The sequence below is a fragment of the Plectrocnemia conspersa genome, unplaced genomic scaffold (genome assembly GCF_051122295.1).
Source record: "Plectrocnemia conspersa isolate PC_06_02 unplaced genomic scaffold, ASM5112229v1 ptg000009l, whole genome shotgun sequence".
Lineage (NCBI taxonomy): Eukaryota > Metazoa > Arthropoda > Insecta > Trichoptera > Polycentropodidae > Plectrocnemia > Plectrocnemia conspersa.
In genome coordinates, this window is record NW_028277173.1 from 5,103,428 (window position 1) to 5,129,654 (window position 26,227).

The following is a 26,227-nucleotide window of genomic DNA, read 5'->3' on the forward strand; positions in this document are numbered from 1 at the left end:
AATAATTGCAAAAAATATCATGTATAATTTAAAATGAACCTCAACTAATTTTACACATATTAAAATTGTTATTAATACTTTAAATAAATAATAAATAGTTATTAATATTTTTACTTCATATTATTATTAATAAATTGAAACGGTAATGTATGTTGTATTATAATTTTTTTTTATATTATATTAATATAAATTATTTAAACAAATAATTAGTCCAAGACGTTTATATAAAAATGAAAATAATCAGTACATCGAGAAAACCAGTGTTGAAACAACATTGTAACCATAGTAACAAACCGACCGAGTGGAACCTATCCAAACAAACTGAACTAAAAACACGACGGCTTTACTAAACGGTCGTCGAAAGAACATAATTTTGCTATTTAGCAACATTTATATGTATAAAATTAGCCGTTAGATCATTTCATATTGATATTCATTCATACACCGGTAAGTTTTATTCAATGTGTTACTAATATTAATTAATATATATCCTTTTATTACTATATTTATAAAAAGTTTAATTGAAAAATTGATTTAATATATGTTAATTTAATTATAGTTTAATACTATATATACTATTTAATTGAATTTTTTTTACTGTTCAGTTTTAAAATCATTCCTTGTCGATTAAGATAATTTCGCAATTTTCATGCTAATTTATTCGTTGTAATATCGATTGTGTAGTTCTTTTTTGGCGTGTTGTCCCATTTCCTTTGCATCGGTCGTTGTCATTTTGTTCGATAAGTCACAAACTATTGCCTAGCTACGAATCGTTTCGTGTAAAAATCAAATTACACGGTGACTCACGACATTTTATGATTTAGCCTCGTTTGGGTCGCACGCTCCTTCGCTAAATTACTATGTATTGAGGTCTGAAACATATTTTCAGGATCAATTTTATGTTGAGTTCACCATGGAGAACACGGAGGTGAAAGACCAGAGCAAAAATGTTGAAAACGGAGTCAAGAAAGCATCCGATAGAATATGCGAGATTGATGAACACATCACAGACAGATATGAAGTGAAGAAGAGACTAGGAAAAGGCGCTTATGGGATAGTATATAAAGCAATCGACAAAAAGACGAACGAGACTGTGGCGATTAAGAAGATCTTTGATGCTTTTCGTAATCAAACAGACGCTCAGAGGACGTATAGAGAGATTTTCTTCTTACAAGCTTTCAAGAAGCACCCTAATATAATCAAACTACAAAGCGTACATCGGTTTGTATATATATATATATACTATCTAAAGAGTTCTAACATTGAGTAACATTACAATATTTATTCTTTATATTAGTTGTTGCAAAAATTTGTTTCTGGTTGATAATAAAGCGATGTTAAATTTTAAACCATTAGTTAGATTTAGCTACTCTGGTTGTTGTAAGAATATATTATACCCCGCTCACGGTATCGCTAACACGTTTTACTCTTCTTCACAGACGAAAGTAAATTACCATCATTCTTGCTATTTATCTGGTTAATAATAGCTTAAATAGACATTTAGTAAGCGACTGACTCATGAACTGTGAGTGGTCAATTTACCATGATTATACAATCATGCGCAGAATCAAACATTTTTGTCAAAAAATTGTTGTAAGAACGTATTACTGGACGAGCACATTAATGCGACTCATAATTTATTATATTTAATTTGTCCTGTTTTACTTCTCCTTTTTAATATCTATTCGCCATTAAAAGTAAATATAATATTTCACGTTATCCATCTAATAATTTAGGGTTAATAAGAGCTTAACAAGATTTGTGACTTGTGAGTGGTCAATTTACTGTGATCCCATAATCGCGCACAGAACAACATATTTTTTTCCAAAATTATAATTTTTATGTGGTTTATTTATAATATTTTTCGACGACTCTTAAAGTAAAATATTGAGAATCACTAGATGGATTTGTATACTCTTTGTTATATTTGCTATATGTTTAATTTTTATTATTAACTGATAATATTATTTTTGAAGATTAAAAGAAATAGTTTATATGTATGTTAAGTCTGATTGTCCTGAAAATGTTTTTCTAGCTATAATTAATTTACTATTTTAAAAAATTAAAGTTGTAAAATAATATTAAGAGGCAGTCGTCTGATTTACATCAAAATATTTCTAGTTATGGTGGACACAATTTTGTAAATTTAAAAAAAACTACCTCTATTTACAAAAACGATTTTATTTTATAATCCAGTTGAATACAATATTAAAAAAAAATCCAAAACACTTCAACAAAATTAGAAGAATTTATTACCAAAATATAATATATGGTTTTTGTATACTCAATTCAATTCAAGAATCACTTTTTACAAGCTGTACTAAAAGTTTTCTGTTTTATCTACTCTGTATCATGAGTAACAAATCATTACCACTATGACGAGTTGATTTTATTGCTTTTGTTGTGAATTTTTGACTTCTGAGAAGTAAGATATTTACGCTCTTCTGTGTATTTTCTCCAGTTCTCTTTTCTGGGAAGTTGTAAAATCGTGCTATCGTTGTCATAGTGAGAATGCATAGTAAGGGTCATATCACAAATTCTTTTACTCGGAGCACTGATGCTTTTTGGTGATAACGGTAGTGGTAGCATATGAGAATTTATAGTGGTGGGGCTGCAGGAATAAAAGTTTCAAGATTTAAAAAAATATTTTTAATGAAACCAAAATATGTACTATATAAGATATTAAATTAAGCAAAAAAAATTACTGACTTGATTACATACATAAAAATATTTAAAACGAATTGTCACTGGGTAACGGTGCATAAACCCGCGTTAATTTTTCATTCATTTTGTGTAGTTCTAGCAGCAGGTGTAAGATTCTATGTACCGTTAACACCAAAAAGCACATAAGACTTACTCATGAGGCTGATCGGAATAATTATTTTAAACATGACAAACATATAATTAAGAGTAACATTTTTACAGAGCAACTAACAACAAAGATATCTACCTCGCCTTTGAATACATGCAAACCGATCTGCATAATGTGATAAAATGCGGTAACATACTCAAAGACATTCATAAGCAATACATAATGTACCAATTGGTCAAAGCGACCAATTACATACACTCTGGCAATGTGATACACCGAGACCAAAAACCCAGCAACGTTTTGATTGACAACTCATGCAGGTACTTTAAAATACTTTATTCTTATAAAAAAACTATGTGTAAACGTATTACATACCCAAACAACAGAGTGAAGATCGCTGACTTTGGACTGGCGAGATCTGTATCAAATTTGGATAAGTATGGAAACGGCGGAGCTGATCCTTGTTTGACGGATTACGTGGCCACAAGATGGTATAGAGCGCCTGAAATATTGATAGCCAGTAAAAGGTATGTTGAGTCTCTGTAAATAATTATTACCATATGCAGATGAAGTCGCTTATTAGTATGTTCGTTGTTTTCTTATACTTACATTGATTAATCGTACTACTTTAACTGATATAATCTCAATAATTTAGTTTGATATTTCTTTACTTAACGATAAGCAATAAAATGTAACGCAACAGAGCATAACCATTGTTTTCTCAAAGAACGAAACAGTATTTTTAATTAAATTGTAGAAGAGTGTAATCCAATTTGTATTTACTGATTTATTTTGCAATTTAAAACAAGATACTCGGAGAACACTGTTTTATGAGTACTTCTCTTATTATAATATTAGCCAATATTAATGTACTTCTATTTCATTACAGTTACACAAAAGGAGTCGATATGTGGAGTTTGGGTTGTATATTAGGCGAGATGATTAACAGTAAGCCGCTATTTCCTGGAACGTCTACAGTGAATCAATTGGAAAAGATCATGTCATGTTTGCCAACTCCGACTCCAGCAGGTATATAACATGTTATGAGTTGTAGTGCCAGAAAGGAGTATGTATCTTATATGTTCTGTATGTCAATTCGTGCTATTGTGTTTAGATATATCGGCAGTGTGCACCGGTTACGGATCGTCACTGATACGTACAGTGATCAAGAAGCGAACGCCTCTACGCCAGCTCTTGAACAATGCTCCCGATGAAGCCGCCAATTTGATATGCAGTCTGCTTATATTCAACCCCACTAAAAGGTGCTCCGCCTCGGAGGCTCTCCGTCATTCTTACGTTGCCAAGTATGTATAAACATATTACGGCGTTTCTGTATATATATGGTTTAGAAATTGAATTGGAGCATATATTTTTAGATTTAATAATCATAGCAATAATGAACCAATTTTATCCGGCGATGTAATTCCGCCGCTACGTGAGGATCTGCGTCTTTCTATAGACGAATACAGAAATAAGATATATGGATTGACAAGAAGGTGAGTTATACTTTTAAGATTATATATATTTACTTATTAGGGTTAGCATTTTACCCTTCATCTGACTCATGGTCACTTGGCCACTATATTTTCTAGACAGTTTCATTTTTTTTGTTCCGGGGGAAAGATAAAGGTCTTCTAATAAGTACAATATTTTATTTTATATATTTTCCTAAACAGAAACTGTTTCAAGTAAATTCAAAATCTTTTTTTATTCACCTTTCTTTTGTTGAAAAACTAAAGCAAGAACATGTTAACTGATATTTTTGTCGATAATTGGATGTATATCTATTAGATTTTTTATGATTTTTCAAATAAACTAAGGTGACAAGATTTTATAAATATGAAAGGAGGACACTAAAATTTTTGTACGAGAAGACAAAAGGGATATCTGGTCAATTTAAATAAACGCACTTATATTGCTCAAAAACGGCTAAAAGATAGTGGAAAATATACACTATTCTTTTACAACGATGTGTTAACATGTTCTTGCCATAAATATGTTTTGACATTTGAATCTATAGGTTCTTGTGTTTTTGTAATAGATTTCTTTTTCTTCATGGGAAAATATTGTTGTTAAGAAGTACATTTATTTACATTAAATCTATGTGTAGGAAAAAATATAATATAATTTGAGGTTATGTCATATTTGCCCTACATAAAAAAATGATTTCTGATGAAATATGCTCTTTTCAATTTATTATTTTTTGCCTTTTTAGTTACCATTGAATGAAAGACGTAATATAATTATTAAACTGTATTTTTAGTACATATTTTGTATTTAAATAACTACATTTTTTTTGCTTAGGAGCAAAAAAAAACATTTTTGGTTATGTTATAAGTGCTTTTCATAAAAATATCATTAACTATTTCTAATAAAGTTTGATGTTTTATATTTAATAAATTGTTCAAATGCTTAAATTTTCTATTGAGCAGAAGGTATTCTTTAATGATTCAGCCGTAGTTTGCTTGCCGAGAAGAAGATTCATTGAACAACATTTCACTCTGTATTTTTATATGAATTATTTATTTATTTATTTTATTAATTTATTTAGATAATATAGTTAATTTTTACACTAAACATACATATAATATAAACATAAACAGAAAAAATAAAAAAAGACTTGATATTATAATATATTTCTTAGTGCACAAAGGTGTTTCTTTATTCCATTTAGGAAGCCCGCTAGATTGTCATTAAGATCTTAATTATTAAATCACAGTTCAATTTGTAACAATGATAATGGCATATGCACATAATATGGTTCTTTAATGGTTGTACAAAAGTTTTCTAAGACGCTAATACAACATGTTACTGAGTTTTGTCATGAGTGAGATGTATCTTTCTATTTATTGGCAATTTGGTAGGACGTTAGAGTTTATTCTCTAACAATAAAACACATGCTTTAAACCACAGTTAAATACTGAGTAAGCTTTTCTCATATAATACTTGTTTACTGAGCTTTAAAATTTTACAATCTTAAGCAATGTTTCAAGATTGAAGTATAAAAAATATGTTAAAAGTTGTTTATATACATAATTATAGTCATATAATCTTGATTAATTTAATTTCAGAGCTGCTGAAAAAGACTATTTGTCTAAAAAGCCTCCAATTGGGAATGTCACAGATCCGTATATACAGAATAAAGGTATGGTCAAGACCAAGTCTTCTAGTACAATTCAGACAACCGGAGACGTTAAAGCACCAAGTCACGCTAGGACACTTCAGAAGTTGTACGCGAGCAATCTGCACGTCTTCAACAAAAACCAAAGGAACGTCATGAGCAACGAGACGGAGGCGATCAAGCCTAAGAAGAGACATCCGTTGTTCAAAAACAACTCCACGGAGTGTCCAATATCCAAGGAGAAGACCACCACAAAGACTAGGAGTGGATTCACAAGACTGAAGTCTGATGAGACCTTCGTTAAAAACTCGATCAGTAAGGAACCTATTTTGATCGATTACTCTTCAATATAGAGCAGCTGAATTGGTACACGTATTAGGGCAATAATAGTCATGTAAGACAGCAACGGTTGAGATAGATATTATAGAACGTAAAGTGCGTAGGTTTAAAGTGCCTGTTCCTGGTTTGATTGAAATCAATATTTTGTACCTAAATTACGGTAAAGTTTGATATTGATTAGGCGTTGTATTGGTTTGTTTGCAAAGAAAATGGCGCAGTTAAAGGTAGCCCACGTGGTTGAGTTTTTGGTAAAATGTCAATTAAAATTATATGTTACATAAAGTTTGTAGTGTGTACAGAGGTTTTCTATACGTATAATATAAATTGTTTTAGGGTTATTTTTGAGTGCGTCAATTATAGTTTTTTTTATACGATTTATTTATGTATTATTTTAATTTTATTTTTTTAGGAAAAAAAGCCTGGTATTGAAATTAATTTTGATCGAAGATATTATCGAGATTTATTTGTGGTTGTATATTTTTATATTACAAATTTTTTATTGTAATTATTTATTTAGACACATTTAATTGTATCTTTTTGAGAATTTAATTTTTTAAATAAAAGTATATAAATATGATTTTTTTAATATTAATAACCAACATAAAGATGTAAACCTGTGAAATGATTTATCACCACGGAACGAAGAAAAAGTACGCCTAAAAAGAGTTCCATATCTGATTTAAATTAAATGGATATGTATTATTATCGATCAACAGAGTTTAGGTATTGCTTGTCACAGAGGCAAACTATTGTACATATATTTAAGTAAAAAACATTATTAAAGTCACAATGACGAATGTAAAAGTACTAACTTCAGAACCCAAAATTCTGTTGAGAACAATAACGCATTACAGTCTATTTATTTTTAGCAGTCAGTTCACAAAAGCATCGTTCAACGCATGATTATGTGCTCTTAAATTTCTGACTTGCGACTGGTTCGTCGCCTTGAGGGGCGGTACTGGTATGTGTATGTACATAGGGCGGTATATGTTTTATTTATTATAATCCTTGCACTGCTCTACGTTTATTTCTAAGCTATTTTTTTTGCTAATTCAATCTTGTTCTCAGCGATCACATGAATTCTGTGTGTATTTGTTTTTGTGCACCGAATTTTGGTAATATGACCAAATACATGAAAGCTCTGGGCTCAAATTCCATGTTGTGTCTGCAATACTGTAGCTAGACTAATTTGCGCCTGGGGGCGAAAATACTATTTGGCGCCCCCCCCCTATTTTTTTTCACAATTTTCGAATACGTTTATTATAACCACTGGGAAATTTTTAGGCAGATGGAAAAAATATTGTACATAAATATCCACTTGAAACTTACAGTAAAATAAATGACATATAAAATAACGAAACACCAGTAAACAAATACGTTAAGACTAATAATAACTAATTTAAAAAAAACATTTTATGCTAGTGTTATGCTTTCAACTGTTTTCGAAAAAAGTGACAACCAATGAATATCGCTTGGGTAAGTGTTTCATATAAATTTTAACTATAATTATCATAGTTTACAAATAATGACATGTGACTTCTAGCAAAATCAAATATATTCTTTGAAAATGGGTTATTATTATATTATTATTATTATAATTATATTACGGCCATACGTGTCTGGAAGATCAGAATCAGTGGTTTTTATATAGTTTTAATTCCGATCGATAATCACAGATAACGTTTTCTCAGATTTTCCAAAACTTACGGATGAATAATTAAAATAAATCGAGTTAGGTTGTGCATTGTGACATTTATTCAGGGACATAATTTAGGGGGGGGGGGCAGGTGGGGAAAAATATGATAGCTGTCCTTACCGACATTACTACGGACTTATGATAGTATTGGTTAAAATATATTCAAACCGAATTTTGGGCAATAGGAGGGCGCAAAAACAGAAGTAAAAAATTCACGTCAAAAGGAATAAAATTGTGTCGGTGACGGCGACGGCACGGTTTTATTGCTTTTGACGTAGATTTTTGATGAAGGGATAATTATTTTTTGCGCTCACCTATTGGTTAAAATTCGGTTTAGGTATGCTTCATTTGATTTTCACTTATTGCAATGGAAAATTTACAATAAATAAAGAAATAAATGACAGTATTATCAAGCAGAATTTATCAGATGGTGAGGGTGAAATAGGCAAAACAAGGTTTAGATTTTAAAAATGTTATGCCTCAATCATTATTTAAGAAAAAAAAAATTTTGAGAAAAATCGCTGAAATTATTTTTTTGAAAGCGACTGTTCATTGGTCTTTTAAGTGTCATCTCGGTCGATTAGGCGTAGCTTCGCTTAGAACGAATTCAGCGAAACTCTCGTCTATTGCAAGTCGGAAGCTAAGTGGTAGTTCCGGATAAAGTTTCAGAAAAATGTATTTAGTGCTGTAGTGTTCTGGCAGAGATACCTCTCAAAATTACAAAGAGTCCAACATCTTTTCCAGTCTAGGACCTGATTTCGAGTCTTTGTTATTGTCTAACACAGATTTTATAGACCGCATATCAACGTAATGATAGATATGCGATTAATAATAATTGGCAACGTCGCCACTCTATGGAATCTATAATCCGGGGATACTTGGTTTGGTACATGTTCGACGAAGATCGACCCTCATCTATGTTCACAACTTTATGCAAGTGCTTTGAAACCGTTTTAGGACGTTTCGTAAAAGATCCAAGTGATACAAATCAATTAGAGATCCATTTTGGAAATTTTCAGACTTAATTCGTCGCAATGGGTGGTCTCGACACTGTTCCGCACTTTGCTGTTACAAATTATTTTTCATTACATAGTTTGAGATATAATTAAAAAATAATTTCCTAAAATAATAAGGACACACGTCTTTAGTAAATTAATATTTTTACAGTGTTTTTACTACTATGTATACTCGAAATTTAAGCGTAAAGAGTATTAAAATGAATCAACACTCGCCGATTTTTTTATGTATTACTACAATACTGTATATTATAGTGACGGATCTCTTTGATAAAATAGTTTTTTATTATTCCTGTCTTCAGTTTAGCACATTATCGTGAAGATTTCTAGTTCATAATGTAGGTCAAAACGAATTTGATCAAGAGGACCTCCCGCTGTCAACAATTGCATTGTGTACAACGGTGGAACCGAGACAAAGGCCTCCTACCGATCTAGACCTAGACCTAGACCCAGCTCTGACCTCGATGGTGCAACAATATTATTTTTTCCCCTACCCGAAATAAAGAGAATTCAATTAAACTCGCCGGATGATTTATGCCTCTAGAATATATGCCGCGTGACACTTACGTACAGATTGCATTCTAATTGTAGAATTTACGACCGCGCTCCAAAAAATATAAAATACTTACTTAGGCCGCCGTAGAAAGTTATTATTTATACATCTGGTAGGTTTTAATTGTTTCCTAGGTTAAAATTTTACTACTTTTACCGCGTTGCACGTGGAAAACGGTTTTGTAGGAGAAAGTCCCGAGTGCAATTTTGCGGTTGGTGTATCTCTGTGTGCCCACTTCTCCCGTCTTCTCTAGGTCTGTGTCTCGAGATTCGAATCTTTTAGAGAATGTATTTATAACAGGAGGAAAGCGTGTAAAATGGTTAAAGGCGAAGAAGGCGGAGAGAGGCGCTCCGTGGGAACTGAGTTACCATGTTTGCTAAAAGTGTCATGAAAACAGTACCAAATACCGTTCGATCGTCGCTCGGTGTTCAATCGCTGGCATTCTTTAATATCAGAATCTTCGGAAGCCGATACGATATGAACAGGGCTGGCATTGCACACTATACACCATTAAAAATGAATTATAAAAATATTACTAGTTATTTTATCATCACATATTAGGTTTTCTTAGCTCTTTTGAATCTCAAGGATGAATATTGTTGTGTTTTTAAAAAGTTTTATTTGTTTGAAATGTGATGCAGATGTGTCTTCCTAAACTTAAAAACGCAGAGAAAAATTAGATATAGTATATTTTTGCTCTGAATAGTAAATATTTATGATAACATATAGGTGTAGATAAACGAAACATTAACATCGCATTACAAAAAAAGTTTCGTCCTTGTCTCCCGATTTTAACCGATAAGCGTTTTTTATATAAAAATTTAAAACGCAAAAATTCATAGCCTGCTAAAATATGTAACCTAATTTTTATACCGGAAAATTTGTAAATAACTGCAGTAATTTGTTTTTGCTTAAAGAACCGCTTCAAATAATGCAGTGAAAATAGGTATACCACATGTACTAGAACCATTTTTAATCTCTGCCCTTTTTAAGTGCAGTTTAGGAAGTTGAAGAATCTTTTTAAGTGTTCTAATCTCTTTCTGACATAGGATCATCTACATACATATATCGTGGCAGCCCTGATTATGCGTGTATTATTTATATTGCCAATAAATACACACGCATACATCATTCGTTCGCAAGCAGTAGTCGTTAATCTTTTTGCTCTTCCCATATCGCTTTATCGCCCGCGCTTGATCGATAATCTATAATCATAAGTCAAAAGCGACGGCTCATCTGTCAAAGCGATCAGCTGGAACGCGGACGCCATCTTATTATCTTAGCTGCGCGTGCGCACGAAATTTCTTCCAATTTATCACGTAATCCATTGTCTTGGCTATACATTATTCCGTCGAAAAAAGTTAATCGCGGCTGATTTATGACGTGGATGTGATGAAGAGACCGGGTCATGTACGCGGTGGTCGTTAGCCGACTTAACGGAAATCGCGATAACGTCACGCGTGCACTTTGCACGTTCGTTAATCTGACGGATTTCAGGAAACGTGACCATGTAAATAAGAAGTTGACGCATTGCATCCATGAACTGCGTTTTTGGAGTAGCAAGTTCTTCATATGTGATATTATCATAAAAACAATAATCCTTAAGTACGTTTTCAAAAGCTTTGAATAGCGACATTATATTATCTGTATGTATCTATATATTGGATTAGATTCAGGACAGATTTAGTGTGCCCTTGTCAAACAGAAAGGCGCTTGTTATATATTTAATATATGTATATTAATAGAGCAGGTGTTAGTGTCGGGCGTCGGTGTCGAATTGCGGATGTAGCAGGTCATCAAGTTAATATGTCTTTGGTGCGCTTCTTAAATACAGAGTGTATGAAGTCTGAGTTCTTGCGAACCCTTTTATATGTTTGATGCGAGCATCTTTCACATAACAAAAGGTGAACTAGTCTGTTTTTTAGAACTGCAACTACATTTACATAATGTTTCATTGTCTTGAATTCAAATACGTACCTTAGTTTCTTTGGTCAGAACATTTGATTTTATTTCTTATTGAATCTTTTCTTCTCATCGTCGTCCTCGTTTCCAGTGCTTGAAACGAAACTAAGAGTTCTCCAGAGAAATTTCTCTAATGCTGCTCAAGCTAGGGTATGTAATTGTCGATCGAGTATTTGACGATGCTTAATGTGCGCTTTTGATCGGCGTTTAACATTGGAAAATCGATCGCTAACGACATTTCCATGCCCTCTGGCCATTTTCCTGACCATGCTGCCACACGGCCACGCACTTTCTAATGAGACGTCAGTGAAATACTACCATTTCATACTGATTGAAAATTTTCATTAACTGCCGGTGCAACCTAGATTCGTGGCGAATATTCGATTTAGAAATTATTATAACCTGCCTATGTCGCAGTTGTGCAAGATGAAGAAAATTAAAATGGAAACATGTAGTCAGTGAAAAGCAGGCAAAGAAACAAAAATATTCGGATGATTAAGGGTATAAACACCACCCTCATTTTAAGAGTATTAAGAACTTTACTTGAAATATGCCATTTGGTAATAATATTAATCCTATGTAAATGTAGCTAATTGCATCGTCATCTAATTAGTGACACGCATGAATGGATTAACTAGCTTCTCATCTGTCTCTATCTACTATTTAACATAACAACCGATAAGTGAAAAGGCTTAGAATAATGAGCGGGATAAGAATACACTGTTGAACTTGAATTAAACCGATTAAAAAACAAGGATATTTCTTGAATTTTCCACACAAAATATGATACATTTGACTTTAAATTTGATTTATAATAATTATGATGCATTAGTCATTAGTTTTTTTTATAAATGGAATTTGAGTTATGGTGCAATTTTATTTTTACATTTTTTACTTTTGCAGTAGTGCAATAATTTAGCAGTGGATTGACCTGGTCGTGAAAAATCAGCTGTAAAGCTCACATTGTTTTTGTTTTTAGTCCACTCGTACGGTTACTGAAGCGATAAACATGCATCACTATACTGAACTTTTATTTGTCGGTCTGGACCGCCCAAATCTTTGCTACTAAATTAGTCGTAGAAGACATAATAAAAAGATTTTATGCAACCAATTAATTTATGTCCCTTAAATCTATTATACAAAAATAAGTTTTTGTGTCGGCGTAAACAAGCGATATTGCGTATCCGAGTAGATCAAATAAACGGTATATATTTAAAGTTTTAAAGCACTTGCATAAAAACAGGGACTTTATTAGAAGATAGAATAGAATCGGTGCTTGAATATCTTCACAAAAATGCGGTTCATTACCACTAAAATTCTTTGTGGAGCTGCAGATCATTGTGTCCATAATGTTATTATATACTGCTACTCGACTATTTTCATTTGACTTAATTAAAAAAAGCCTGCTACAAGGCTCATATTGATTCGAAATTTTTCATCTTAACACTACCCAAAGATATAAATGCTAGAGCGCTGCTCTACTTAGGTTAATATTTCAAATGCGGTTTCTATTTTAAGCTACTGTTATACCTTCGTGTTACATATATGAATAATTATGTAACTTGTGGAAACTCTTTAAACTATCTGTGACCTGCTTTTCACTTTGATCAATAATTAAACTGAGTAAAAATTGTTTCATTGACTCTGCTTCTTCTTATAAGATTACTTTTTCTATCGGGCGTTTCACAATTTCTATATGAATATCCATATGCTCCAAAGGACATTACACATAAAGCTCAAGCTCTTTTCTTCTTTGAGAGCCACTGGAAAAGACATGGGCTTTCGGATCGAGGTCTGTGATCGTTTGGAAATGTACCGATGAAATAATTATTTGCAGCGCTCGCGGTTTGAACTTAGAACTGGTTCTTGGGTAAAAACGCGGCTCTGAAACACACCGCTGTAATTAAACGCGAAAACGTCACGTGACTTTGGCCTCAAGAGAGGGAATTTTGCGACCAGCGAGCAATTTTAGCTAATATATGTAGGTGAAGTCGACCGTTAGCCGCATAAGTAATTGTTATTAACAAAAGGTTGCATGAGCCGGATTTTGAGTAAAATGATAAAATAATAATTTAATTTAATAATATTTATATGTTTAAAAAGAAAATCAATAGAAAAAAACTGTAAAATTCTAAAACTATTTTATTAATGTTACAAAGTAAATCAAACCTTTGATCCTTCTAATAATTGATGAACGAAGGAAATCAAATATTTTTGTAATATATCAAATGCACAAATAAACATATATATTATGTGTTGAAATATTAATTAAATGTGTATAAAATAAAAATTCCCAGTCCCAGATTAAGCATTGCACGTGCATAGCCTTTGCCTTCCTGTGATGTAAACCAAGTGTACATATGTAAACTGTACAATTATATTTAATTATAGCCACTCCTCCGTTATACACTTACATATTAAATAATGTATTAACAATGCATATAATTATCAGACGTAACTAAAATACAATTTCTGTCAAAAAATTGGTCACAAATGTATGAATATCGTTATTTGCGTTCAGGATTTATAACTTGATTTTTATGTATTAATTTGGTGATAGTTAAATATTATATAAAATAGTTAAAATAATATGTTTTTTAATAATAACTTGGACATTATTGCATATAAAATTTTTTTGGCGACTATGCTATGTCCTAATGACCATTTTATTTATGGTATAAAAGTTTCGAAGAAGGCTGCGAAAAGTCGAAGACGACAAAAAATTGTCGTCTGAAAAAAATATGAAAAAATAATAATCGCTGAACTATTATTAAAAAGATTACTAGAGAAGCTGGTATCTCTCCTGGAACATGCTAAGTTTTTTTCTGTAGCAGACAAATTTTAGAAATAAATTGACGACTCAGAATCGCTTCAAACCGTAACAACATGTGACGAATCAGTGACTTATGGTTATGCCATTAAAGTAAAAGCAAATCGTATAATTGTATGCGCCCTGAAGAGTCTACATCAAATAAAGCACAACAAGTTCAATCGAAAGTCAAGGTATTCCTAATTATTTTCTTTGATTATAACGGAATAATCTAACGACGGCGGGTCAGAATCAAATTTATAAATTGCAATTACATGTCTACAGATCAGATGTTATCACTTAAGAATTTAATAAATATAAACAAATATTATTTCAGCTTAATAAAGTAAAACATAAAATTAAATTAACATTAAATAACATAAAATAACATGTGACCCGCGGTGCAGGTCATAGTTTCGCCAATGTTGGTAAAGTTCATTACAATTTTTTAACACCAGTTCATAGTCAATAAATATTATTATTTATCTTGAAGTTTCATGGCGTTTTATTAAGTAAAAATTATGGGTTAACAAAAGCTCAAATTCCACTATTAATTCATGTTTTATGGTTGCAATGCCGTAGCAACAGTGTTCACAAGATATGGCCCTTTTGTTAAGATAAAGAGGACGTTAAAATTATGAGTTTGATTATATAAAATAGTGCATTTAAAAATTGTTTTGCGTATTGAAAAGTGTTTTATATCTGACTTCGTCTAAGAATAATTATTTATTCCATATAGTCAATTTTATTTGTTCTGCTATTAAACAAATATTTATAAAATTGGCTATATACAATATTTTTAGTCTCTTGTATTTATGTATTGCAGTAGCACGTAGTCGGTCGTTGTTCAGTTAACTTGCAACTTGATAGTACAGTTGATTTAGAAATGGCAGAGCGCTCGTTACCGAACGTTCTCAACCTAACCTAACTATATTTTTTTAATTAAATGCCTGTAGCTCGATTATCAAAATAAAAATTGATTAGAAGGTTGTCTGAAACAATTGTATAAACTGAGATACACTTACATTTTATTTAGGGGCAAAGTCAATGAACTAAAAAAGTTACTTCAAGAAAAGGTGAATGATGAAGATTGTGTTTTTTAATCCGACTAAGCAAAATCCACTCTGATGATAAGTTTCAACGATTTATTTGTCCGACTTTAATTATTATAATTAAAGTATTGGACAATACAGACTCTTCTATTCAAATCTTCTTCATTTCAGTCACCGTTAAAACTGTTTGTCATCTCATGTACGCTAATGGCTTTTAGTTGCACTTAATTTTTAGCGAATGGGTTCTCATCATTCCGTACGTTTACTTGACTTTCACCGATCGCATTGCTTTCTTCCGCTTCTACTACTTGTGTGAGTGAGTGTCTTCATTCCTAATTCGCTATGTGTCGCTTCTTCTCGGCTTCTTTTTTCACACCCATACAAATGACCGCGTTGACCTTGAACGCCTTACCTACTCCAATAAACACTCCCTCTAATTAAATCGAGCCTCTAATTCGCTTTCATGGAGCACGCCTATTCCGTGTAGCCAGTGACGTCGCGTGACGGTGGTTATTTGTCAATAAAAAATATTTGTAATTAATGTAAACGCAAAATGGCATTTAACAGTTTATGATGCTATTTTATTGGCGTTAAATAGAAATAAACAATCGACACAATTTTAGCTGCATGGATTAGTCAAAGCCTAAGGTCACCATTGCGGATCGTTGTACCGCAAGGCATTGCTGACTTTATTATATTATAACAGACCATTATACTGACTGTAATATTTTATATGAATAAATATTGTTGTGAACGGTTTTATGGAGATGCTCGTAAAAGAAATCTCGTCCCTGGGTTGAGGAAGCTCAGTGGCTGCACGGCACCTCTGGGGGGCACTGGCTCTCTGGGAGACGCTGTTGTTTTTGATGTAGCATCTAGGCTGTAATTAAATCTACTGCAGTTTCGAAATCAACGAGAAGCTATAAATATCTAATTTTCCTGCGGCGACAAATATTTTAATTTAAATTATATATTTAGTGAAATTTACATCTCTATATTTTTTATATTAAATTTGAAGATAAAGTTTTATTTTTCAAAAGAGTGGTTTTAATAATAAATTTTTATTAGGTGGGAAGGAAGGTCCTCGATAGCATAAAGGTTGTGAAACACTGCTCTAGAACAAGTTGTAGAGCAATATTAAATACAGTCACGGATGACAACTAAGCTGCAATTATCCCTTGAATGTAGCTCGATATATTTTATCGCTTGACATTTGCCAGAGAGATATGGATCTCAAAACTCAAATTTAGAAAATTTGGATGCCTTCTGAAAATACACTATCAGCCGATTTTAACAAAGGTTAGTATTCGTATGAGGTCCTCTTTCATTAAATCACATCCGTTGCAACTGCCCCCGGTATCTGCTTTAACGCATTCTTTCAATGGAAACTGGACTAAAAATTCAATATTAATGGTCTAGGGGTCCCACGACATAAATATCAATCAATCCAACTATACTTCAGCATGGATAGAACTATGATCTTCGGCGAGAATAAATCAACAGAAATTTTCATCGATGAGTCACCCCTTATCTGACAATGCCAAGAAACCGTCACATCACGTACGTCAAAAATATGTTAGACTAATAGTTTAAGCATGTTTGATATTTGGTTAAGTAGAAAAATATTTTTTGTTGTTTTATGATGCTGTATAAAAATTAAGTAATTAATTTACTTTAAAATAATAATATTTGCAGCTATGTCAAGCATGTTTTTTATAAAATAATTGTTCACTATTTCTTATATTATAATATGCTCTTTTCCATTTAAGAATATATTTGAAAAAATTAAAATCTTTTATTTTCACACATTCTTTACATATAATGTTAAATACAATTTTATCACATCAAAATTATTAATCAGCTCTAGTAATTTGAGCGGTTTCATAATCTGCGCTAGGATTTGTGGGTTTTGCTACCTGCTCGGCGATTTTTAAAATAATAATAAAATAAAAATTATTTAATTGTTTTTACGGGAATGAAATATTTTAGAATGCGGAATCCGACTGCACTACAAGCTGACTTTGCGGTGTCATGAACAAACATCGTTTATGTTGGATATAGCCATTATTTTTTGTTAACTGTTCACTGAACAAGGTTAACTCATAACCGCAGAAAGCAATCCCGGGATGTGATCGTGTCCCACAAACGTATACAAATGTCGGTCGTCCCCGTGTGAAAATTGCATAAGTGCGGCGTTTAGATGCGTGTTGACACGTCCAGCCACGTGTCGAGCGTGCGTGACATGTCAGGCACGCGTCTCATCACTTTTTGTAATATGTGTACTTTCAATTCCTACGTGTGAATGTCTCACTCGACGAGTCACGTCCTGCGCTTGACGTAGGTCGCTAGAAAAGGGAAAAAAGTAGTGTGCTACACTTAAAGCAATGCGATACGTAACGTGGTTCTGGCAACGTCTTTTTAACTCCCTTGGCATCTATTTTTAGTGTTTAAAAAACATTGACAATCTGCGAAACATTTTTTTTAGTATTACGTAAATATGACGTCATTATTTATTTTTTATTTTTAAACATGTAAGAAATTTTTGGCTACTTCTCAATCGCCGGTCCTACTAAAAAAGGACCAAAACAATAACAGATACGGTGACAGAAAATATGGAAATATTGGTATGATAAGAAGCTATGTAAAGTATGGGTAAAAATATGGAAAGATAAGAAGCTACAATTTAATTTATCACATTTTTACAAGTAAGAATCAAATAAAGAACATCTAAACCGAATTTTGACCAATACGAGAGCGCAAAAAACAATTATCCCTTCTCAGAAGTCAAAAATCCACGTCAAAAGCAATAAAATCGTGCCGTCGCCGTCGCAGTGAGAACGCTCGTTACCGAGCGTTCCCACTGCGACGGCGCCAACACGATTTTATTGCTTTTGACGTGAATTTTTGACTTCTGAGAAGTGATAATTGTTTTTGCGCCCTCCTATTGAGCAAAATTCGATTTGAATACACTGTAATCAATACTCTCATATCAATAAATTTTGAAATATAGTTATATTTAATTTTTTATGCGCTTCGTGGTATAGGAAAAGCTGCTTTAAATTGAATATAAATGATATTTGAATATCTTTTTTTTGGTAAATTTTATAAATTGAATATAAATGATATTTGAATAGCTTGACAAGAAGTGATCTCTGGCATCTTTTTTGTTTTAAAAAAAGCACTGCCAATAAGTATGTGCGATACCAATACCAATAAGGGATAACAATAGCAATTGTCATGTGTCTTGTTAAGTCTTAAGTCGTTTCTCGAAACGACTAAAGACTTTTTTTGAAGATCAAGATTTAAATTATATGATTAGAGATTGAGCCTTGGCTTCTTTTGTGTTGGAACAAATTTGACAAGCAAAATATAAGGATAAGTCATAATATTCATCTATGTCGATTTGGCGTAAGCTTTACTGGTGACAAGTTAAAGACTATTTTGTTTTTTTTCAAGTCAGAAATGATTTGCATACGGCGGTGTTTCAGCTTATATATTGTCAGAGAATCACAAGAAAATTATTTTTCCATCAGATCTTTTCTTGGACAATATTTAGTGATTAGGCTGTATTAGATATTATATGCGTTAAACGTTAGGATTTGTAGGTTTTGCAATATTTTTTTTATTTTTGCGAGAAAGTCGCTATTCCTACATTTTTTTATCTCGTTTAAAAAGCGGTAATTGTGCTGGTGGGGAAATTTCAGCGTTATATCGCTAGCGTATTATTTTTAAATTATTATATGCTAGTTTTTTTGACTTGTCGGATCATGTAAAATTTAACTAAAATGTAACGATTCAAGGCGATGACCACAAGTGTATTGTACAAAACTAATGATGGCAAAAATAAAGGCAATCCATAATTATATCCAATATGCAAAGCTTATAGAAGAAAAAGATAAATATATTTATTAAAAAACAACTGCTATGAATGATTTAAGGATTTTCACATAAAATAGTTAAAAAGGATGTATTCAATTAAAATAATCAGTAAAATATGTGCAAAACACTAAATAAAAAATGCAACTAGTGAAAATGTATGTACACTACATATCTTGGTTTTAGATGTTTTTGTATTTTAACTAAAATTATTAAGACATTATGGAAAAAATCACTGTCTTATATATATAATATAATAAAAATCGTATAAAAGTGCAATGATTACACATTATTAAAATATTCAATCTGTACAATAAACTAGTAGTACTATAGGCCATGGATTAATAACTGAAATACTTGGGTTCAAATCCCATATGATACCTAGTGTATTTATGTTTCGATTAGAATTACTGATTATTAAATAATTATAATTCCAATCGAGCATCACATATTTCATAGATGTTCTTAATCTTATAAATGAATATTGTTGTAAAAATAAAATAAAATCGAGCGAGGTTTTAATAGCTTTTAATTTTTATAATAAAATAGACTTTGATTTTAGTGTGGTTCCTCACTATTTACTAAGTATTGGGTTAACGCCTGTCATGTTGCAATAAAATATTTACAATAAATTTTATATAAAACTAAATAATTTATTTAAAAAAAATTGGGTATTTATATGTAGGAATAAAGCGTAGGTACGCCACTGATTAAATAAAGTAGAATTAACAGCACACATTAAAAAATATGTATTTAAATAAAATTCGAAGTGCAAGTTTAATTATAATTTATGATTTATAATTATAAATTGATTTGAAATATCACCATGGTAATAAATTAAAGTGATACATCAGTTATCTGCTTATGGCCAAAATCTGAATTTAATAAATCAAAAGAAGAAAGGTTTTAGTTTGAAAGTCTAAATTGGATCTTAGATGTATAATTTAATTATAAATTTAATCGTAAATGACCGTCATATCGCTTTTTAAGACATCAACAAGAAAGTCGGTCAATCATGCTGTATTATCGGTTCCATAATGAAAATTGACGTTTATTATTATTCGATATCAAACCAATTGATCGATAAAGCGATGAATGAAAATTAATCAATTGTGAAACATAACAAGTTTCATATTGTAATCTACTATTATATAAATAAATTTTGTATATAAAAGTTAAAGTTTCTCACGGGTTATTTTTTTATATTTTATTCGATTGGAAATAAATTAGTTTTTTTTTGTATGAAAAGTATCCATTAAATATATTTGGTGTTGGTATTACGGAACAGAACTGATTAATTCGTTTCGGTGTCTGGGTGTTGAATAATATTTTTACATTATGGCTGTGCGTTTTATGGGTGAGTAATGTATATTTTTTTTATAAAAAAATGAAACTGAAAAATGCAAGGACAATGCACTGAGCTATGTTACGAAAATGCACGTACTTTACCATAAATACAAATAAAAACACAGCTATGTAAGTATGTAGGTAAAATTCTTGCCTCTCGACAGAAGCACAAAATTAATAGAATGCCTCAGATACTTATCAAAAATATATTTATATATATTTTTTATACATTTAGTAAATATTAATATCTATAAAATTTGTTTAAGAATGCCATTTAGATAAACAAAAAAATATTGCTGGGGACAAATTTTACAATGAACCGGATTTCAATTGATAAGATAATACACAGCTTATGTCAAATCTAGTTCTGTGGTTTAAAGTATTGAACAATATATTAAATAGTTTGTAATGGATTGGATTATAGACAATCATATCAAAGTTTGCTATTACTAGAGACTTTTTGTACTTAATAGTTTCACTAATATGAACTTCAAAAATTCATATATAAATCTATTTTTGTTGGAATTTTACTGTAAAATTGATTTTGTGTTAGGATATGGCGGCCAAAATGTGTCACACGGACGAGAAATAAAATAAAATTCCAATTGTTCTGGTGGCAAATTAGCGAGTCAGCAAACATGTACAATAGAATAGTGGTAAAGTTCGTAATTAACAATTGAAAGACTTGAGTTTAAATTCGATATGAACCTTTGTGTTTATTAATTTCTGTCAGTTTTAATACCTAATATTCTAGGGCATATTAGATATTAAGACATCAATAGTAATGAGCTACTTTAGGTTATGAATAATACTGATTGTTATATAATATATTTATAATTATAGTTAGCTTGTTAAAAAATATTTTTCGTTTTTTTTTTGAGAAAGCCAAGTGCCAAATTAAGTATTTTTATTTTTCAAGAAATTTACTAATTTCGTAAAAATGAGATATTTTTTATTGTTAGAAAATAAATTTGTGCGAATAATATTATTTTTTTTACAACAGATGCATTTTTTTATATTGCTGCATAAAAAGGGCGAGTCTATGCCAGTTTAATGAAAATATTAATGTTTTCCTTAAAGCCCTTAATAAAAGTAGAATATATTTGAATGACAAAAAATGTTTATTATTTTCTCAACTGCTCTAATGGTTCTTATCTATGCTTCGGTAATCTAAGAACTATAATAATAATCAGATAAGAAAAAAATAGCCTGCGTGGGAATCTGCAGATTGCAAAAACGCATGGAGGATTTACGCTTACAGCATAAAATCTGCCTGTTAGCGAAATTAAATCTCGTTTTTTTAATAATCTAAAGAGGTTTTCTATGTTTTTATTGTTATTACTATTTTATCTTTGCTTCGGTAATTTAAAAACTATAATAATAATCAGATAAGAAAAAATCGCTTTGCGTGGGAATCTGCAGATTGCAAAAATGTATAAAGACTTTACGTTTACAGCATAAACTCTGCCTGTTAGCGAAATTAAATCCCGATTTTTTAATAATCCAAAGAGATTTTCTATCTTTTTCTTGTTATTGATATTTTTCTATGATTAGGGAATAAATACGTGAGCCAGAAGTTCCTTCGTAACTAGACGCTCTGTAATCAGTCAAAGTAGATCGATTCGCTCTGGTTCTCCAATAAACCGTGTCCATTATAGCAAATTATAATCCTTTAAGGTTTCTAACCCTAAGGGGTGAGACTTTGCTGCCAGTAAGATGCTGGTAAAAACTGGTAATGATTTTATTCTATAATATATTGCAAGAAACTATTGTAAGCGATTATTGTTATTCTTCGAGCGAATGTGGTATTGATGTCTTTTCTCTCCAGATTTAAGTATCAAGGGTTGCAAAGCTCGCTGGCAAATCATAACCATACAGCGACCGTTCAGCCAATACTCGTTTATTCGATTTACGAAATATATCCACGCCTCTAGAAAGTGACATTTGCTTAATAGATATAATTGAAGGTGCTTTTTGTCTTATGACGGTTTTGTTTCCGCGACCTTTACGCAACAAAGAAATATGCTTTTTATGCAGCGAAGCGTATTTACAACATGCTATTTATATGTTACCCTTTTTCCATAGACGTAAAGGAGGGTACTAATTTGTGGGGATCTCATTCTTGAGACTCACGTTAATGAGTGTGATCAAAAATATTCATTCATCAATAAGGATAAAATAGACAATAGGTGGACCACATAAAGCCCTCGTTACGACTAGAAAAAAAGAGTTTCCCGTAAATAACACGCAAGGAGTCTTCGGTGCATTGAATCAATATTTGTTCGCTACGAAATGGTCACGGGAAACAACATATCACCGGAAGACAAAAAGCACTGAAAAGCCACAAAACTTCCGTTGTATAATTCGACCTCGATGTCCATCAAGCAAATGTCACTTTCTAAAGGCGTATACATACATATTTCGTTGTTTTAAGAAGCGAGTGCAATGATTGGCTGGATGATCGCTGCATGATTGTGATTGGTTTCCAATGATAATCAGGCAGACACTTGCAGATTCGGCCCGCCATCATACGAGCACCGCAGCAAAAAGGTATCAACCTCCGCTATACCGTCGCTGCCATACCAATCAGAACTCTAATGATCTCCGCCAGCTTTTCTACCACTGCTCAGAAAATAACGATCTCGCCCATCATAGTGTGTAATAAAATTCTCACTAGTTTCCAACTGCATCTTACTGGCTGCAAAGTCACCCCTCTTAGGGTTAGAAACCCGATACTTTAAAAATAAGCTATTTTAGCTATTTGAGAATATAATATATGTTTAAAAAAATAGGGATGATATCAATGGAAGTTAAAAAGAGGCATTCTATTATTCAAATCATATTTCTAAACTTTCCACTAAGTTGAGTGTTACCTTAAATTCGGATGTAAGAGTCTGACTTCAGAAGACTCTGCGCTACGAAGGACTACAGAGAGCCTGCGAGATAGCGCCACAGCGCATACGCTCCCTAGAACAGTAGTCTCTAAAGTGGTGTACGGCAAAAAAATATAGATAAACAAAAAACTTGTATTTTTAAATTCCACGAGTATAACTTAAATGTTGCATATATATTATTTATGTATATACATATATGTATATTTAGGGGTACGCTTTTGTCATAAGGATACGATTAAAAAAGTTTAGAGACCTCATCATCCGACGGCTAACGCCTTTCATATTAGAAATTATACACAGATTAATAACTGTCAAGTAAATTTTTAAACATAGATTTTTTGACAAACCTGATTTTTCACAAGTGTATTTTATGTCTTAAATTTATTTAGTCTATTCTATTTATGTTTTAATTTCAGATGCACATAAATATTCTATAATAAAAACATAGCTAGATAATGCAGATTAATTAATCGGCAATAAATATTACTGTTATTATTATTGTAAAATTATAAAGTAATTCCTTTGGAAATAAATATAAATGTCAGTTTTTTCGTATAAAATATTTTTCGGAATTCGCCACTGAATACCTACTTATATATCATATTATATAATAGCAGTTACGTTCAGATGTTAACTGTGTAAATTAATTATATCCCAGACAAAATAAAATTACTTTTATTATATTATTTTTGTCACGTATTTTTCCAATTACGCTATCGCTAAACAGTGCGCAAAACTCCGTCCCTGGTGCCTTTAATTATGTAAGAGCATTTTTCCCACTTGACCACTGCATTCTGTATGCATTTGCGAGCACGTTTATTCGCAAGCACCAAAGTACCAGGCTAGACTTGGCACTCGAGAATAACAAGTGAAAAATATGGCGCACTCGTTATGCATTTTCGTGTGTATATTTCGGACAGAATGTGCGCCAAGGTGCAATGTCGTTGCTTTTTTATGTTGATAATTAAAAAACTTTTTATTTATTTAAATAAATAAGGACACCTATCAAGAGCACAAACGTTTAATTCAATGAAATAAATCAGGGATCAACAAAGTGTTGTTCCTCAAAAACATACACCTATTTAATAAAATAAAATATTTTTTTAACTTCTATTCAACTGCCGATATCAAAAAATCTTAATATAGCGGAACATTGGATTGCAATTTTAAATAAATTTAAATTTGATAAACGAGCGATCTTGTTATACGAGCAGTATATATTGCATTAATTTACAGCTCTACAACTGAGTCGATTATTCTTCTCGACATTTTATGATTATTCTTGCAATAAAGAATTTACTACTTAATGTCTTGTTGCTTGTAGATAATGCACCTGCTCATCCTCCAGATCTTTAGAACGTCTTTCTGAAGTAATTTGAGTTCATTAGGATCAAGTTTCTTCCTCTAAACATTATTTCATTACATTAGATCTTTGAAAATGCACATCTATTCATAAGAATGGTGACAAATTGTACATAAAGTAACAGTTTTGTTAGCTCTAGAAAATCTGGGAATCAGTGACATTTATATTAATAATTATAGATTATTATGTAAAATTTAATTTATAACCAATAGATGTCACTGCAGCTGGGACCGTTTTTTTTATAAATAAAAATTTGAGTGAGGCTTCTGGGGCTCGAGCCCGCAACCTCAGTGTTACTAGTCTCAGATGTTACGGGCTACGCTATTTCGTCCTTAACAAAATAAAAATTTAAAAAAATGTAAAGCTTTATGAATCATGCATCGTTTTAAGCTGGATTATTAATTTAAAGACTATGAGTGCAGTGGTCAACAAAGCAACTAAGTAAATAATTTTGATGTGAAAATACTATTGAATTGCTTGAGGACATAGGAAGTTTCTAAGACTGTTGGGAGAAGAGCAGAATTAAAATAAAAGTTTGTAGTTACTTGCTCTATAGCATTTTTACGCGAATAATCCGTTCGTTTTGAGCGTGGACAGCGGACAGATACATCTTTGTCTTTTGTTAGCACACACGATCGGATTTGTCCGCCAGGCATCCGTGACGGACAGATCCGCGCGTGTAGGCCCAGCTATTACTGATGAAACCTGAGCATGTGCCTTCAATTAAAAAACTGACGATCTCTTTATTTTGAGATTGTGTAAAGAATACTACTGTGGATTATTTTTCAATGGCTACAATAAATGCCAAATATTATTGACAGTCAAAAGATATATGTTAAATTTCGTGTATTATTGCAGTATTTTGGGGTTCTTAATTATAAATAATAGCTTTTAGTATATAATATTAACTTTGATTAATAAGTTACGAAAAAAGCTTCACTCTTACTGTAAAAATAGTAATGTTTTTTACTTCTGAAAAATATTTTCTTGATAAAAAGCATATTTCTTTAATAATTGTTTATCGCGATCTAATTTTTAATTGTTTAATTTCTTAAAACTTATATTATGTAATTTAAATGGATTTATGTAAGCATTAAACATAAAATTAAATAACATAAAATTATATAAATTTTAAGGAATGTTGAAACTAGTAGGAATTTTATTAGATTATATTATATATTGCGACAGAATATTATGGGCGAGATCGTTATTCTCCGAGTAGTGGTGGAGAAGCTGTCGAAGGGATTATATCAGTGGAACAGTCATTAATGCGACTTACAAGAATAAGATCCTCCACAAAATATTAAACGTTTGCTATATTATATGTAAAAATCTTTAAAGTAATAACAAAGTATTTTTTTTATTATATATGAAAAAAAATATGAAC

At 31.4% G+C, this 26,227-nt stretch overlaps 1 protein-coding gene across 2 annotated transcripts; it reads left to right on the forward strand.

Moving 5' to 3' along the window:
• The first annotated feature begins 334 nt into the window (after positions 1-334).
• Positions 335-6,846, forward strand: Erk7 (Extracellularly regulated kinase 7). 2 transcript variants are annotated; one of them, XM_088193243.1, is made up of 8 exons: positions 335-447; positions 890-1,221; positions 2,926-3,132; positions 3,199-3,339; positions 3,702-3,841; positions 3,927-4,116; positions 4,189-4,308; positions 5,884-6,393. In XM_088193243.1, exons 2-8 carry the CDS (start codon positions 914-916, stop codon positions 6,284-6,286), a joined length of 1,509 nt encoding a protein of 502 aa, XP_088049369.1. In that variant the 5' UTR covers positions 335-447; positions 890-913; the 3' UTR covers positions 6,287-6,393. The 2 variants fall into 2 exon arrangements, with proteins under 2 accessions (XP_088049369.1, XP_088049370.1); XM_088193244.1 differs by lacking the exon at positions 335-447 and having other exon boundaries at positions 660-1,221; positions 5,884-6,846.
• Positions 6,847-26,227: the final 19,381 nt, after the last annotated feature.